Genomic DNA, 15,149 nt, shown 5'->3' with positions numbered 1-15,149 from the left:
ATACATGACGAATAAAACCTATGAATGACTCTTTTGAAAAATAAATATATATGAAGACTTTAAGTTAAAAACTTGCAGGGTAAGCACATGAAAAAAGAAATCATAAACACATAATATACTATATTTTAATACATATTTAATTTTACACGCGCGTGTGTGTGTATATATATATATATTTATATATAGCAGACATAGTAACACATATATAATAAATTTTCTTTATTTTATTATATTTAAATAGTTGTTATATTACCCAAAAAATCTCCCTTTTTAAAGTTCTGCTATGGAGGTAGCTTGAAGTAAACCACACACAAAATTTCTGCCTGAGATTACGTTATGATATCTAACAGAAAAGTAAAAAGAAAGAAAAAAGAGATTTATGTTCCTACGGGCTACTACAGCTGGGTCGAATGCTCGAAAATTAACATTTTAAAGCTAAATATAAATCTGGGTCTACAGTAGCAAAACTTAGTATGAACAGGCAGGCTTAAGCGCTACTGTTCGTCATTGTTTACTAACGCTTCGGTTCTATAGAAGTACTTCTAAACACCCAATAGTGAGAGAGAAATATTTATTTTCAAGCATACAAAAAAGGAATATTATTATTATTATTAACACTGATATTAGATAAACAAAAATATATTCAAAGCTATAAAAATTATATTCTCGTCTTTGATTATGTCGAATTCGTTTAGAACGTACCAATATTCGACAACTACGCATCATTTATTAACGGAACTCACTGTTCAATGTTGGTCAAACTTGGTTATTATTATCTGATTGGTCAATAGATTCCTCAGTAGTCAACATTGGTTTCCTTGAGAATGACCAGTTATGTAAGTATTTAAAGTTTCGATTTTTCTTAATCAAGCTATGAGCCATGCACGAACCAATTATAATTAAGAGAATTAAAGCCACGGCAATTAGTACGATACACGCCCACTTCCATAACCTGCAGAAAGTTATTAGTAACATTAGTAAGAAATTCTGTAGTGGATCATATTTGAAGCAATCAGTTAAGGTGATCAGTGAAAACACTGGAAACTAGTCGGCGGCCCGTGGAAAAATCCACGGGTTCGCCCGTCCTTTTTATACTGCATTACATGCGTCTCGCTACTTGCCTTGCCAAAATGGTAGCGCCATTTTGCCTTACAGACAGACGTATACAGGTATTATAATATAGACTTTTGGATCGTTACTTTTGAGCTAATATCCAGGACTGAATAAAAAATATAAACTAAAGACCAAACGGGTTGCTAAGGGCTAAGACTGAGAATTGTGTCAAAACTTAGGGAACTAGTAAGCAACTGGTCAGGCTGAAAATTTTGTAAGACAAAAGAGGGATAGAACTTGGTGGTCTACAAGTTACTTACACAACAGTTCTTTAAAAAAATAAAAAGCAAATGGTGGTTGAGGCTGAAACCAAAAATTTGCCCTTAGCAACTGAGACTGAAATCAAAAATGGTGTTGATTTAAAAAAATAGCAGACGTGAAATGCGACCAAATTGACATAGGAAGATTGACCGCCCTTTTGTATTACAAGGGAATGATGTTGTTTTTAAAAAGAAGCAGGAATTTTAAGTGGACTAAAGAGGTTAGTAGTGTTACAAGTTTCAAATCCAAATTTTATTTTCGTTGTCATTGAGATCGCTTTTGGTGGATTCGGCCGTCACTATGATACTGTTTTGTTCAACATTGCTGGCAACTGGGGATACTTGGAGGGAATTTCCTGTTTTTCCAAAGTACTGAAAGACAGTCCAAAGAGCAAGACCAAGAAGGAGAGTGACACAAATAACAGAAAAAACAATAGCCAGCGCCTTCCATTTCCTGTGGAAAAAAAAATTATAACATGAATTGAACAAATAAAAAAATGAATAAGAAAAAATAAATAAAAGCAGTCTTATGTGAAATATTTCTGAATCTCTACACCTTGTTAACTTCGCAAAAACAAAAACTCAGCGAACAATCCTAAGTGTACTTTCAACATGAAATTTTAACAATCACATCCACACAAAATGAAAACGTTGATATCATGGAAAAAGAATCCCTTACTTTAACTCTTCTTTATTATCGTTGTCATATAGCGGTTTTGTTGAACATGGCGACGTCTTCGGGTATTTCAAACAGAATATCTGCAAAACTAACCTAACAAAAAAAAAGTGAAAAAAAAAAACGATTTTATACACCGAAGTGTCATTAACCAGAGGTTCGTTCATAATACATTAGGCTTATCCACTTGATAATAAATACACGGAATAACCCTAACTTAATTTGAAAGGCCTTTTAAAAGTTAAAGCGTGCAAATCCCATGTTGAACGGTTGCACGTTTGCATAGGAAGTAACTGAAATTTAACTTTCTTAATCAAGGCCAAAACGTGTTTCAAAAGAAAAGTAGAAAAGTATTAATACTTGGGCTGATCTATGCACTCCATCGCTATGTTGTTTTTCTTTGCATCTTGTTTTAGCTCAAGTATGGATTGTGAATCGCAACTCTCTCTAAAACCAAAACAAACAAATAATAAAGCCTTTTTCGTAGTTTTTACATCAATTAAATACCAATAACTGACCAGGTGCTCAAGGTGCTAAAACATCATTTTGTTTGATAAAACGGATGCCCCATAAAAATAATTTGTGAATGTTTACGGAACTTTTATACATGCGGATTCTCGTACATGTGCAGACATTCTTATAGATATAAAAGCAGGACCGTTTGGGTATTATTAAAATACAAACAGATATTTTTGAAAGCTAAAGATCCAAAATAAACTGAAAATAATTTTTTAGTTATTTTTGCTTTTAAATTTTTTTTACCAATTTGAGGCGAATATTTCGCATTTTAAACGGGTTTAGTTGACTTCTGAGGTCTGTTGTTTACATTTCCTACCTACAAGAATGACTGCGCATGTCTATTATTCTCCACAAAAATAATACGTCGCAAGTGGTATATACACACTGCATATACGCTAAACATATCTTAACCTTAATCCTACAATGCTTGAGGGCTCTAACTTCTTTAAGGAAATATCCATTTTAACCATAATAAACGTCATATTAAAGAAGAACTACTTTGCTCATCACTAACATACTGCGTGGCAGCGAGCAGGATTCGATCCACGGTCCCCAAAACTGGGAGCCGCAGACGAACCCACTACACTAAGTGCGGCAATATGTTAGTGGTAAACTCAGATAGTTTATCCGGATGGTGTGTATGGTGAATAAACGTGTTTACAAATACCTGGTTGTACTAAAAGCTTACATGACCCTAACCTTGAATAAAATATCGCCTTCTACTATTTGGAAAAATGTGCCTTAACATATCTTTTATTTAAAAACAGATTATTAATACTAATTCGCTAGTTTTATGTAGTCGTTAACTTTTGTAGATACGAAGCATTTCTGTTTAGTTATTCAAATCATTTGATAAAAGCAAAAAAACTTAAAGTGGAATACCTAACAGGTTGACCAATACTCGAAGCAACTAGAACAATTAGCTTATCCACATGTAAACGAGGCATCTCAACTGTACGGAAAAAACTAAACACAAAAAACACAAGCAGTTAGCATCTGTAGATAATCTCCTGTATTAATAGCCGTATTTCGTCTCTGCACGATTATATAGTCGTGCTATGAAAACACAAAAAACAACAGGAAAAACAGGGATAAATAAAAAGACAAGCCAATCTGTGGATGTAACCTAGGCTACCGAATATTTCATATTATAAGGCTCGTTGACTGTCTACGAGTTAAAGATGGTAGTTGCGAATAGCGACGAGTTAATCCAAAATGGTTTTTCAGACTAGTTTATAATAATTGGACACAAGGTAGACATTTCCTCTACATTATTAAGTTACCTGGATTCGTAGTATGCCGGCCTATTTTCACTTCTTGATGCATTCAGTAAAGTATGAGCTATTTTAGTCGCACGTTCAGCAAACTAAAATGGACAGAGACATCTGAGAAAGAAATGAACACTCGCTTCACCAACTTAAATAGCAATCTTTGCATAAGTTCTAAAATGATTAATGTTCTCGTAACATCTCTAGTGTGTCAATAGCATACTTAAATAAAGAGATGAAAAAGGATTTTAGGGAAGAGCTACAAAACATACCTCGTACCTTGGCTGAAGCAAGGAACCAAACGGGATACATTGCATTACATGTGCTGTTGCTGGAGTGGCAATACGATGAATTCAATCCATCTGGTGAAGTCGTGGAACCGCACCATTGCAGACCATCAAATAGATACCTAGACAAACAACATATCGTCATCAGCACCATGCACATCTTTTACCATGCTAGCAATGGATGTCCTCTAAATTGACATGTACTGGTAATTTCAATGTCTTTGATGGTAATCTGTAACAATATTTTTTATTGTTCAGCCCTTAACCATGTAATTGTTCTTTCTTTATTTTCTCAACAACCAAGCTATCTTAGACATGAGCAGAGTGGTCAGCAAGGTTGATGCATAAAATTCTTATTATTTAATTATTTAAGACTGAGAATCTAATTAATTTTTACAGGACCCAATAAGCACTTTTCATCTTCGCTTTTATTCCACAATGTAGACATCTCAAATTAAAACAAGAAGCCCTGGGGGCTCTAAGAAGTTCCGCTCGCTACTAAAATATTTGATGACAACCTGCTAATTCGTTGTTGTTATCGTGCCAAACATTCGAAGGGGTTTGGTGCATAAAGCTCTGAAGATAAAGCACGCAAGTGACATTATATCTTACAACAAACGCAAAAAAAAAAGAAACGTGTCATAATAAACTCACATTTTAAAAGAAATTGCTAACAAAAAAAACAGCCTATCATTTATGGTTGAAAGTCTTGCAATTGAAACGTTTATGGTCTTAAACGGCATTTAGTTGACAAAAAATCAATATTTTGATGTGACCATTATGTTCAACATACTTTTTTTATTAACTTTGCTAAATTTTGTTGTTTAATTCTTGGACCAATTTTGGCCTAAAATGACATTTAAGGTGGCAAAAAACCAAAATTTTAATGTCACCATCATGTTCAGCATACTTTTTTTGTTAACTGTATCAAATTTTGTCAAAAATAAAGTAGTTTTAATTTTTGGACCAATTTTGGCCTAAAATGACATTTAAGGTGGCAAAAAACCAAAATTTTATTGTCACCATCATGTTCAGCATACTTTTTTTGTTAACTGTACCAAATTTTGTCAAAAATAAAGTAGTTTTAATTTTTGGACCAATTTTGGCCTAAAATGACATTTAGGTAACAAGAAATCAAAATTTTGGTGTCCTCATCATGTTCAGCATACTTTTTTTGTTAACTTTGCCAATTTTTGTTGAAAATGAAGTAGTTTTAATTTTTGGACCAATTTTGGCCTAAAATGGCATTTAGGTAACAAAAATCAAAAATTTGATGTCACCATTATGTTCAGCATACTTTTTTTGTTAACTTTGTTAATTTTTGTTGAAAATGAACTAGTTTTAATTTTTGGACCAATTTTGGCCTAAAATGACATTTAAGGTGGCAAAAAACCGAAATTTTGATGTCACCATCATGTTCACCATACTTTTTTTGTTAATTGTGCCAAAATTTGTCAAAAATATAGTAGTTTTAATTTTTGGACCAATTTTGGCCTAAAATAACATTTAAAAAACAAGAAATCAAAATTTTGATGTCACCATCATGTTCAGCATACTTTATTTGTTAACTGTTCCAAGTTTTGTTGAAAATAAAGTAGTTCTAATTTTTGGACCAATTTTGGCCTAAAATGACATTTAGGTGACAAAACTCAAAATTATTATGTCACCATTATGTTCAGCATACTTTTTTTGTTAACTGTGCCAAATTTTGTCGAAAACCCATACCAATTTTGGCCTGATGCGTCAATACTAGACTTCCCAGTAGTTAAGGAGCTTGGGTACGAAGTTTACATCTGTGACGGATCAACGTGAAATCCCAGGGTCGATTTTTTCTCAAAAAATGCTCCGAAAGAAAAAAACGACGGTTTTAAAGAATTTCCTACGCCTTCGGGCGCGGAAATTCAAAAAAGAGATTGATTATTTTATTGTTATCATTGAAATTTTTTACCCAGGATGGCCTCTTCGGTCCCTATTGGTACTGTATCACTGTATCAGTGAGGGTCCTGCGAAGAGGGTCCTAGTGCATTTAAAGCTTCTGTTTGAGCTATCGCTCAACTAGACAACCGCCTAAGATATCAATCCTATTCTCATGCTACTGCTAAGCTGAAGGGATAGATTTACACTTTTACAGTCTCTGGCATGATTCAGCCGAGATTCTAACCCAAGACCTTCCGCACTGGAAGCGAACGCTTTACCATATAAAGTAGTAGTTGGATTATTAGCTAAAATAGTCTGCAACTATTAACATTTGGTAATGACAAGGGATAAAAACATGTTTCTACTAGACACTGGGTAGATGTAAGCTGTTGTTTGATTATTTTTTATGTTAAAGCAGCTAGTTAAACTGAGCTGACTCTGCATTGAGTTTAAAATAAGTAGCTAGCTAAGCTGGCTTTAATTTCAGCAAATGTGAAATTTCAAGCAGTTTTGGCAACTAATAAGGGTCAACCTTGCAAGTCAGGAGTACAGTTTGTTACATATACTAACATGCTCTACAGCGCCTATTGTTAAAATCTATTCTGAAATTATTCGTAGGTGAATTTTAAGGATTGGATAATAAAAATCTACTTCATTCATTCATTTATTCATTCATTTATTCATTCATTCATTCATTTATTTATTCATCCATTCATTCATTTATTGACTTATTTAGGAAAGTTAAGAATTAGGTAAAATATATAATATGGTAAAACATTAGGTGATGATGGAAAAATAATTTACACTGAAATCAAAAATACAATTGAGACAAAAAGAATTAGGTAGATAATAAGATGTTGAAATTATTGAGAGATGGTGCCTAAAATTTAAGACAGAATATGAACATTCAAAATAGATTTAAATTTTTTAAGAGTCTTTTTCTCATATTTTTTTAAGATTTTTTTTTTTCTATAATGGTAAATAATGACAAATTTTTGCTCCTATTTATTACAACTCATGACTTTTGTGCAAGTGCCAGTAAATCAACAACTTCAAACAACTAGCATTTCCAAATTGCTCATAACTAAACTCGTGTTTATATTATCCTGTGTTTTATATTATCCTGTGTTTTTGTATGTGTAAGAAAATTATTCCAATAAGAAATAAAAAGATAAAACCATAACAAATGCAGTCAAAGGGAGAAAAACCCAAATTGGTAAAATATTCGATGATACTAGAATATATTGGTTCCAAAAATATACCTTGTCCTGTGGAACATGAAAGGCAAGTATTGTATGCAAAAATAACAGTATGAATAATTTTAAGAAAAGCCACAGAAATCCTAAAGTTGAATACACATAATGTTTGAAATAAAAAAAATAAAAAAAATTATTCTCACAAAATTGTACTCATTTTTACTAGCTGTGAAAGAATTAATTACATTGCAGACAGTTGCATAAAACGTTTATAGTAAAAAAGAACTATGAGTAGAGTGACGCAAAAATTAGTAAAGTAAAATGAATCAGAATATGTTTGTTAAATTCAAGCACCAATTATATCACGTCTAGTAAACAGTCAAGTTTGTGCAACATAGCACCTGCAGTGGATGTTTGTCAAATTATAGATGCTTTGCAAGTCAAAAAAGCTTCGTTCTTTTAGTAGGATGTTTGCTTTTGAGACATCCAGTAGGACATTCGCTTTAGCAACATAGCAATAAGATTTCGGCTTTAGTCCAACTCTCTCAAGTATATAATTAAAACAATCAGTGTGGTGTGTAACTGAAAAAAAGTGTAACAAGGAGCAGCATGATCGGAAAACAGCATACTACCCAATAAGCTCTATTTTACTTACTTTATCCACCTGCAATTAAAGATTTTTATTGCACCTACCCTGTTATTGTATCCTCTAAACAAATATAGTCATCATTCAAAGATGTGTAATCATCCACTAGCCCTTTGGATCCAGACCAAAACAAAGACTAAAATAATAATGGATAATAATAGAAGACTAAACTTCTGAAAAGAATAGTTTTACAACACAATATAAAACTATACTTACATTGGGAATTTTTTTAGAAGTGTCAAACATACTGAAAAGAGTTTCGTAACTCTTCACTGTAACATCACACGGGTCTTTAAATGCAAAAGCATTGTAAAATTTCATCCATAACATTGTGCAGTTTAAGTTTGTTTTTAATATATCAATTTTATTTTGACTTTCCAAAAACTGATACTGCCAACATCTACCAATAAAAACATCCTTCAGATGTGGAGTTGTTCCAGAATTTGCAAGCACTAACGAGTGGCACGCCAAACACAGGGACAACAATTTGTAAATGCTAAACATTCTTCACGCTAAATGTACAAAAAAGAGATAACATCAAACACTATACATGAAAATATCTTTACAATCTTGTGGTTTTTGCTGTAAGTACTTCACAGCTTACTATCAAGACTCAAAAGAAATACAAATATAAACATATGAAACAATAAAAGACAGTAAACATGATTCTAAACAGCTTGAATAAACATATAATAATGAAAATTTTCTTTCAAGGCAATTATTAACTCCAATATCGTAATAAACATGTCTTAATCTATTTAAAAGCACATATAGCTACATAAAATTACCTTAAAACAGATAAGAAGGGACGTCATGAGAAATTAATTCATGAGTAGAATGTTATGTAAACAAAAATGGTTTTGACACAATGTTAATAGAAACGTGAACGCATTGACAGTTAAATGAAACATTAAAATACTAATAGAATTAACGTTGTTTAACTGCATAAACAGGAGGACTGAACATATGCATGGATTGTTTAAGTTAAGTAAACTTATGCAAAGAAAAAATGACATGTGAATGGAGTCCTCTTACAAAGTACACAATTAAATACATCTATACTGTTACATTTATAGACAAATATTTAAATGTAAAAAACATGTACCAATTCCAGCTGAAAAAAATGTTTTGTTGCAAGCACAATATTATGACATCAAACACAAAACATTAAAAACAAACATGCCACAATCCCTATAGCATCATCACATCGATATTGATGTATAAATGTTAGAGTTAATGTGGCTTCCATGGATCCTATCATTTATGTAAGAGCAAGAATACTTAACTGATTAAATTATTGACTTAATGAGCATCTTTAATTTTGTCTTTATGTTGTGGACAATTAAAAATATTAAGACAAAAATGGTTGAAAAGATTCCTTTATTAACTAAGTATAAAGGTTAGCTAAAAAATTGGGATGTCAGTCAATGCTAAGAAAGCATTCTCTTAATTTGCAAAAAATTACATAAAAGGAATTCAAGATTTAAACCATAAACTATAAATAGAGATGCAAATATAGCGGAAATCTAACCTGATTTGATCTAATAAAATAAAAAACCTCAAGGCTTATAACACTGGTTGCTTAGCAACATATACACAAACAGATTAGAGACACTGTACATGCACAATGGCAATGCACGAAGTTTTAATTCTGGGATGCATAAAACGAACTTACGTTATCGTTTCAGTTTTGTCTTACAATCCAATTTCCACCTGTTTTCCAGTGTGTGTTACTTTATATTGGAAACAGTTTAAGAACACTTAACAAATCACCTTGGTACAATTGCAACTATTAATAATATTTAAGCAGGAAATGAAAATATTGTTAGTATCCATTTAATACAGTTAAATCTAATCATTACAACCTTGTGTACTATATAAAACCTACTTTGAAATGAAAAACTATTCCCATTGCCAAATATTTCTGGAAGTAGTTCATTCATCAAGGTGCCAGATTGACACAACGTGAGATTATACCTCTCACAAATTACCTTAAGTGACGGTTGAAACTATTCATTAAGACTTATGAAGTACTTATTTTGTAGAAAGCAGCACAGAGAAAAAGCCAGGGCACTACAATATAAGCATGCTTTTTTAATAAAGCAGACTAACATTCCATTGGTGTATTCTTTTTGAGACAGTAAAGAAAAGTTGATGTAATAAACTTACTTTAGAATATAATAATAGGTAACAACGTGTAAAATAAGTATTAAAGTATAAATGTAGATGAACATTTATAGTTATGGAGCTAATCCTAGTCATACGAGTAGGATGGAGATCACTCATACTTTGTCACAGCATTACATAGCCATTTGAAACTTCAAGGTCAGACAAAGTAAATTTTTGAGAGTATTATTTATACCTTTGTGATGGTTACTAGGCAAACACACCATTTTTTTGCCAGGCCTGACCTCTTCGCACATGCAAATCAACTAAAAAGGGAAATATAATAAACTTAACATCAAGTAAGGAAAAACACCTGCAAAAACTTAAAAACCGATTACAAAAAAAAAATATTTGAGTCTTTCTTATGTAAATCATAATAGAATTTCCCTTCTTTAATTACCTTAGAAGTATTAGAGTACTTAGTATGTATACTATGAATGAAAGAATTCTGCAACAGCAAAAAAAACCCCTAATTACATAATATGGTTAAAATAAAAATAAACAAAAATAAATAATAGGAACACAAAATACATCTGTTAAGAACTGACATGTTTACAATGGTTTACAATGGCAATCCTATTTAAGTAGCATATTTAAATTCCTTTTTTAATAGCTATTTTATTTCATGTTCTATATACCAATTCTCAACAGAATCAATTTTTCAATATAAAATTAGACCCTATGAAAGGATCACAAATCACAAAAAATTAACTTTATAATTAAAAAAAGAAACAAAATTGGTATAATTAATCCTACTTTTGTTACTGCATCTTTTAAAAAAACATCAAGAAAATAGTGGAGTTTAAAAGGTTTTAAGGCAAAAAATTAATTTGACAATATAAAATATTTTGGATGTAAAAATTAGTAGAGATTTGTTCATCAGGAAAAAAAAGAACGTACAATTCAAACTTCTAATTTAATTTATTTAGAAAAAAAAATCTTACAATGCAAAACAACATTTTATAACTGATACATATCTATCCATAAAATGAATGTTTCTATGCATTAAATAAAAGCATCAATTACATCTAGCTTATCTTTGTTAGCTTAGCTCCTCCTTGAACAGTTTAAAAAATGTCTGGCAGTATTTTCAAGATTGTTATCTCTTTCTATCTGTATCTGTTAACTTTGCAAATGCTTTCCGTCAAAACAATGCGTCGTTTTAGTATTTAAACTAATTTTTTGTTGTTGTTAAAGGGACCTGACATGTCACGAAAACATCTATTAGGCTACCCCTCACCAAAATTATTGAGACACTCCACCTCAAAACAGTCAATCTTCAACCTTAATTGGATGGGCTAATATATATTAGCCCATTCATGCTGATGCAAGGACAACACACATTGTGTAATTCCCAAAGATTAGCTAAGTAAAAAAGAATATAATTGGTGGAATATTTCTCAAAAATTAATTAGAGAACACAAGTTAGTTATTTTCTCATTTTGGCAAAATTTTGCCAAGGTGATTTTTTCTGCACATATGACATTTGAAGCCTTTAATTGCCTTGAATCTATTGTGAATACTGATTATACCGGCGATAGAGACTATTCCTTAAATGCAAGAATTAGTGAAGATCATATAATGGTTGCTAAGCATTTTGCTCATTTACCCTAAATAGAATTAAAGAAGTTTAAATGTGAACAAACTGGCTTGAAAGTTAAAGTTCATGTCACTGTTGTGACAACATGAAATTGTGTATTGCTGATGTAAATCAAAAAATTAAAATTTACATCAGCATTTTTTTGCAGACATGAAATGGCTAAATGCCTATGCAATAATGAAGGTTTGTATGCAAAAAAAGCAAAAAGAAAACTTAAAGTATCACTTATCAGTATCCAAAATGGCAAGAGATATTGTTAACACTTGCTCACAACAAACTATTTTATCACTTAGAGATTTACAAGCCAATGAGCCTAAAAACAATGTACCACACAAGTCACATGCTAACATAACGACTTATGTATTATTTACAAAAAATAGAACAAAAAGCATTTCATAAAACAATATAATTCCAAGCAATTGCACTTTATCACTCTGAATGTCACTTCTTAACAAATGGAATGGAACAAAACCATAAGTGAACTAAAGCTTAAATACTGCTAATTGTTTGACAGATGAACATGTATATAAGGCAAATATAAGAGAGTGGTACTAACTATATATTGGACAAAAAATAAAACAAAAGATAGATAGAACGTTGATCAATGTACTCATATAATAGGCAAAAGATAATGATCACAAAGATATGAAAATTTAAAAACTCTTACTGCATGTTAATGTTCTTAAACCAAACTGATTTAAATATACATGGCCCAGCTATTTTTTTTCAACCCGATGCATATCTTGTCATGTCTTGTTATTCCATAATTTTTGCCAACCTAATAAAAAATATTATTAAAGAATCTACATAACAACAATCTTAGCTTCTAAACACGATCAACATGCACAGGTTTTTCATTCATTAACTACACATGGATTAATTTTTAAAATTAAATATTGTGTTTTTATAAGCGTAACTTTCACAATAAGAATTGAAAAAGGAAGATTGAGTGTACCAATTAAATATGATTTCGTTTTATTACCTGTCAAATGACACATAATGGTTGTAAATTTTAAGATAAGGTTACATCTCTATACCGTCTAATGTCTCCAATGCAAGTAAGACTACTGTTTTTTATTTATTACTAACAACTCTGCAAGATTACCATTCTTACATATATATACCAGTTATTAACCTATAGAGAATTTGTCCATTGGAACTTGCAACTACCATGTTTGGTTCACAGATGGAAAGTCAAGTATTAAATTATAATGTATATTTAGTAACCACATGTCTGTTTTCTCACTTATATGAAATCTTCCCATTCAAAAAGGGTGTGCCATGGCATGTGAACACCTTCATGCATGACTGAAATCATTTTAAGTGTCAAAATAATTGCTTTTAAAACACTAATTTGGTTGGTTATCAATTTATCAAAGTGGTGCTAGTGATGATTCTCTGCTGTCAATCCATCAAATAACTTACTCGAATCGGGCTTCTTTGCAACACCCAGCTACCTCTTGATGTTGCTTTCGAAGACCGTTTTGCCTCGCTTTTTCCCTACTTTTTTATGACGCTCTTTTGGTCAACAGTCAGTCGTTTTCGAGAAAGTATTGTCTGTACATTTTGTTTTCAAAATTTCCCTTTGCTTTAAAATTAATTATCTCCATTGTTCTTTAACTACAGTACAGTCTCAATGTAATCTACCGCGGACGCAAAACTCGCATGAATAGTTACACAGAACAATAACATTGCGATAGCTATTATTTTTTTAAGAAAATAATTGCCTTGCTGACAAACAATGACCCCACGCGATTGATTGTTTAATCACAATAGGTTGCAAGATCAATTTTAGCAATCTTTTTTGTGTGAACTCTTTTGAAATTTAAATTGCGGTAATTGAACGTTTATAAACGAAAAGCGGCGATAGAAATGTTTTTTTAGATTGCATTTTAAAATTTTATAAACAAAAAGCGACGATAGAATGTTTTTTTAAATCGCATTTCAAAAACGTCCTTATATCCATATCGTCAACATATCGGTTATTTGAAACTTTTATTATCGTAGCGCTATCTGTCGTGGACCGTTCGGGGGTATGACAAGAAAAAAAATACATTTAATTGTGGACAAATAAGCCGGATCCGACATGTACTATCATCCGATAATGCCGTAATGGATCCTTCAACTCCGTGAAATTTGAAAAACACGTTTGCTTTCTGATGACTAGCAAAAATATTTTAAAAATTAAAATATTAATTTGAAAACATTCTCGAATCATTGGAACCTCAGTAAAGGTATATATAACATGACCATAATTATAATCAATTAACTGAGATAACAATATATATAAAAAATGACCACCGTCGCGCTTGACTTGAAAATCACAAAAAGTTGTAGCCGGCTGAACTTACGGCCAAATTTTTGTCATGCGCGAGTTCCGACACCCCTAAAATGATTAAGTGGTAGTATCAAACCCCCTGAATCGAATTCATTCATTAAGAATGGTAGACAGAGCTGTGGTAAGTTGTTGTAGGCTTCGAAAGCAGTTTCACGGAGTTATCGGATTCACGGAGTTGGCGGATCATACGCTAATTAGCCTATAAGTTTAAGGTGTTAAGGCCCCCCTTAAAAATATGATTGGTTAGAGTCACCTAATCGATTCACTTCGGAAATTTGAGTGGGGGAGTTGATAAAATTGAGAAGCCAATAAACTAAACAATGATAAAACTTTTTCTTCTTCTGTGAACAGAAGAACCAAGAAAATACATTAACCTTGTGTATATCTTTGCTCATTTTCTTACTGACAACGAAAGTCCACTTTGATTGTAAAGCATGGCGTACTTAGCAGCCAAAGTACACCGGAAAGAGAAATGCACCCACACAATAATACCAAAATGGTAGCTAGTGATTTAAAACAATGGAAACAACTTTGGTTTTTATAAACGGAACTTGAAATGGAAAATAAAGTACAGTGGGTTAACATTAAAAACGAAGGACAGAATATAGCAGCAACTTATATAGCTATTAGCTAGGTAAGTAAAGGTTTTTAATTTTTCTGGAAAAATTTTTACCCAGCCGACTGGACTTACTTTTGAAAATTGCTGAACAGTAGTAACTGGCGCTATTAGTCAGAACTAGCAATCTTTCTTGCCATTCTTTACAACGGAAAGAATTATTTTACCAGTGTTCAACTGAAACTATGACTGTGTGTTTTTCACCTCAAATGCTGTGTGTAGTGTATTTGGTTTGTTGTAGAAAACAGAGATTGCTACAGACAAGTGTATTGACTGTTTGGCCATATTGGCTCCAGATAAATATATATAAATTCATGCTGCGGATACACGAAACATAAGCAAAGATGGTAGCGGACACTACATCCCTCCCTAACAGGAAACATAAAGCGCTGACAGAAAGACTGTTAGGACGAAGAAACAAAGAAAGCTGCCTTGCCTTTATGCTTGATGTAGTTTATACCTTTTTTTATTTATTTTTTTCTGACGTGAAATAATAAAAAAATGTCTCTGTTTTTATATACACAAAGTTTTTTTTAGTGTCCCTCAC

General features: G+C 31.8%; 1 protein-coding gene across 5 annotated transcripts; it reads right to left on the bottom strand.

Annotated features, from left to right (window-relative positions):
• Positions 1-103: 103 nt before the first annotated feature.
• LOC130655425 (ADP-ribosyl cyclase/cyclic ADP-ribose hydrolase-like) lies at positions 104-14,910 on the bottom strand. Of its 5 annotated transcripts, none has more exons than XM_057458184.1 (11): positions 14,678-14,910; positions 12,316-12,426; positions 10,245-10,314; positions 8,099-8,394; positions 7,930-8,018; positions 4,116-4,245; positions 3,852-3,934; positions 3,451-3,534; positions 2,410-2,496; positions 2,053-2,145; positions 104-952 (listed from the first exon to the last, which is right to left on the bottom strand). In XM_057458184.1, exons 4-11 carry the CDS (start codon positions 8,384-8,386, stop codon positions 757-759), a joined length of 1,050 nt encoding a protein of 349 aa, XP_057314167.1. In that variant the 5' UTR covers positions 8,387-8,394; positions 10,245-10,314; positions 12,316-12,426; positions 14,678-14,910; the 3' UTR covers positions 104-756. The 5 variants fall into 5 exon arrangements, with proteins under 5 accessions (XP_057314167.1, XP_057314163.1, XP_057314164.1 ...); XM_057458180.1 differs by having other exon boundaries at positions 759-1,827; XM_057458181.1 differs by having other exon boundaries at positions 759-1,827; positions 14,770-14,901.
• Between the last annotated feature and the right edge of the window lie 239 nt (positions 14,911-15,149).

This window comes from Hydractinia symbiolongicarpus, chromosome 8 (genome assembly GCF_029227915.1).
Source record: "Hydractinia symbiolongicarpus strain clone_291-10 chromosome 8, HSymV2.1, whole genome shotgun sequence".
In the NCBI taxonomy this organism is placed as follows: domain Eukaryota; kingdom Metazoa; phylum Cnidaria; class Hydrozoa; order Anthoathecata; family Hydractiniidae; genus Hydractinia; species Hydractinia symbiolongicarpus.
The sequence above is the reverse complement of the archived record's forward strand: the minus strand, read 5'-3'. Positions and strand labels throughout refer to the sequence as shown.

Excerpts from the sequence above, each read along its gene's own strand:
- LOC130655425 (XM_057458180.1), bottom strand. The coding sequence starts at position 8,386 with ATGTTTAGCATTTACAAATTGTTGTCCCTGTGTTTGGCGTGCCACTCG. Across the intron at positions 3,535-3,851 it reads CCGGCATACTACGAATCCAG|TTTTTTCCGTACAGTTGAGA; the intron begins GTAACTTAATAA and ends TTTTGTGTTTAG. Across the intron at positions 1,828-2,052 it reads GATAATAAAGAAGAGTTAAA|GAAATGGAAGGCGCTGGCTA; the intron begins GTAAGGGATTCT and ends TTTTTTCCACAG.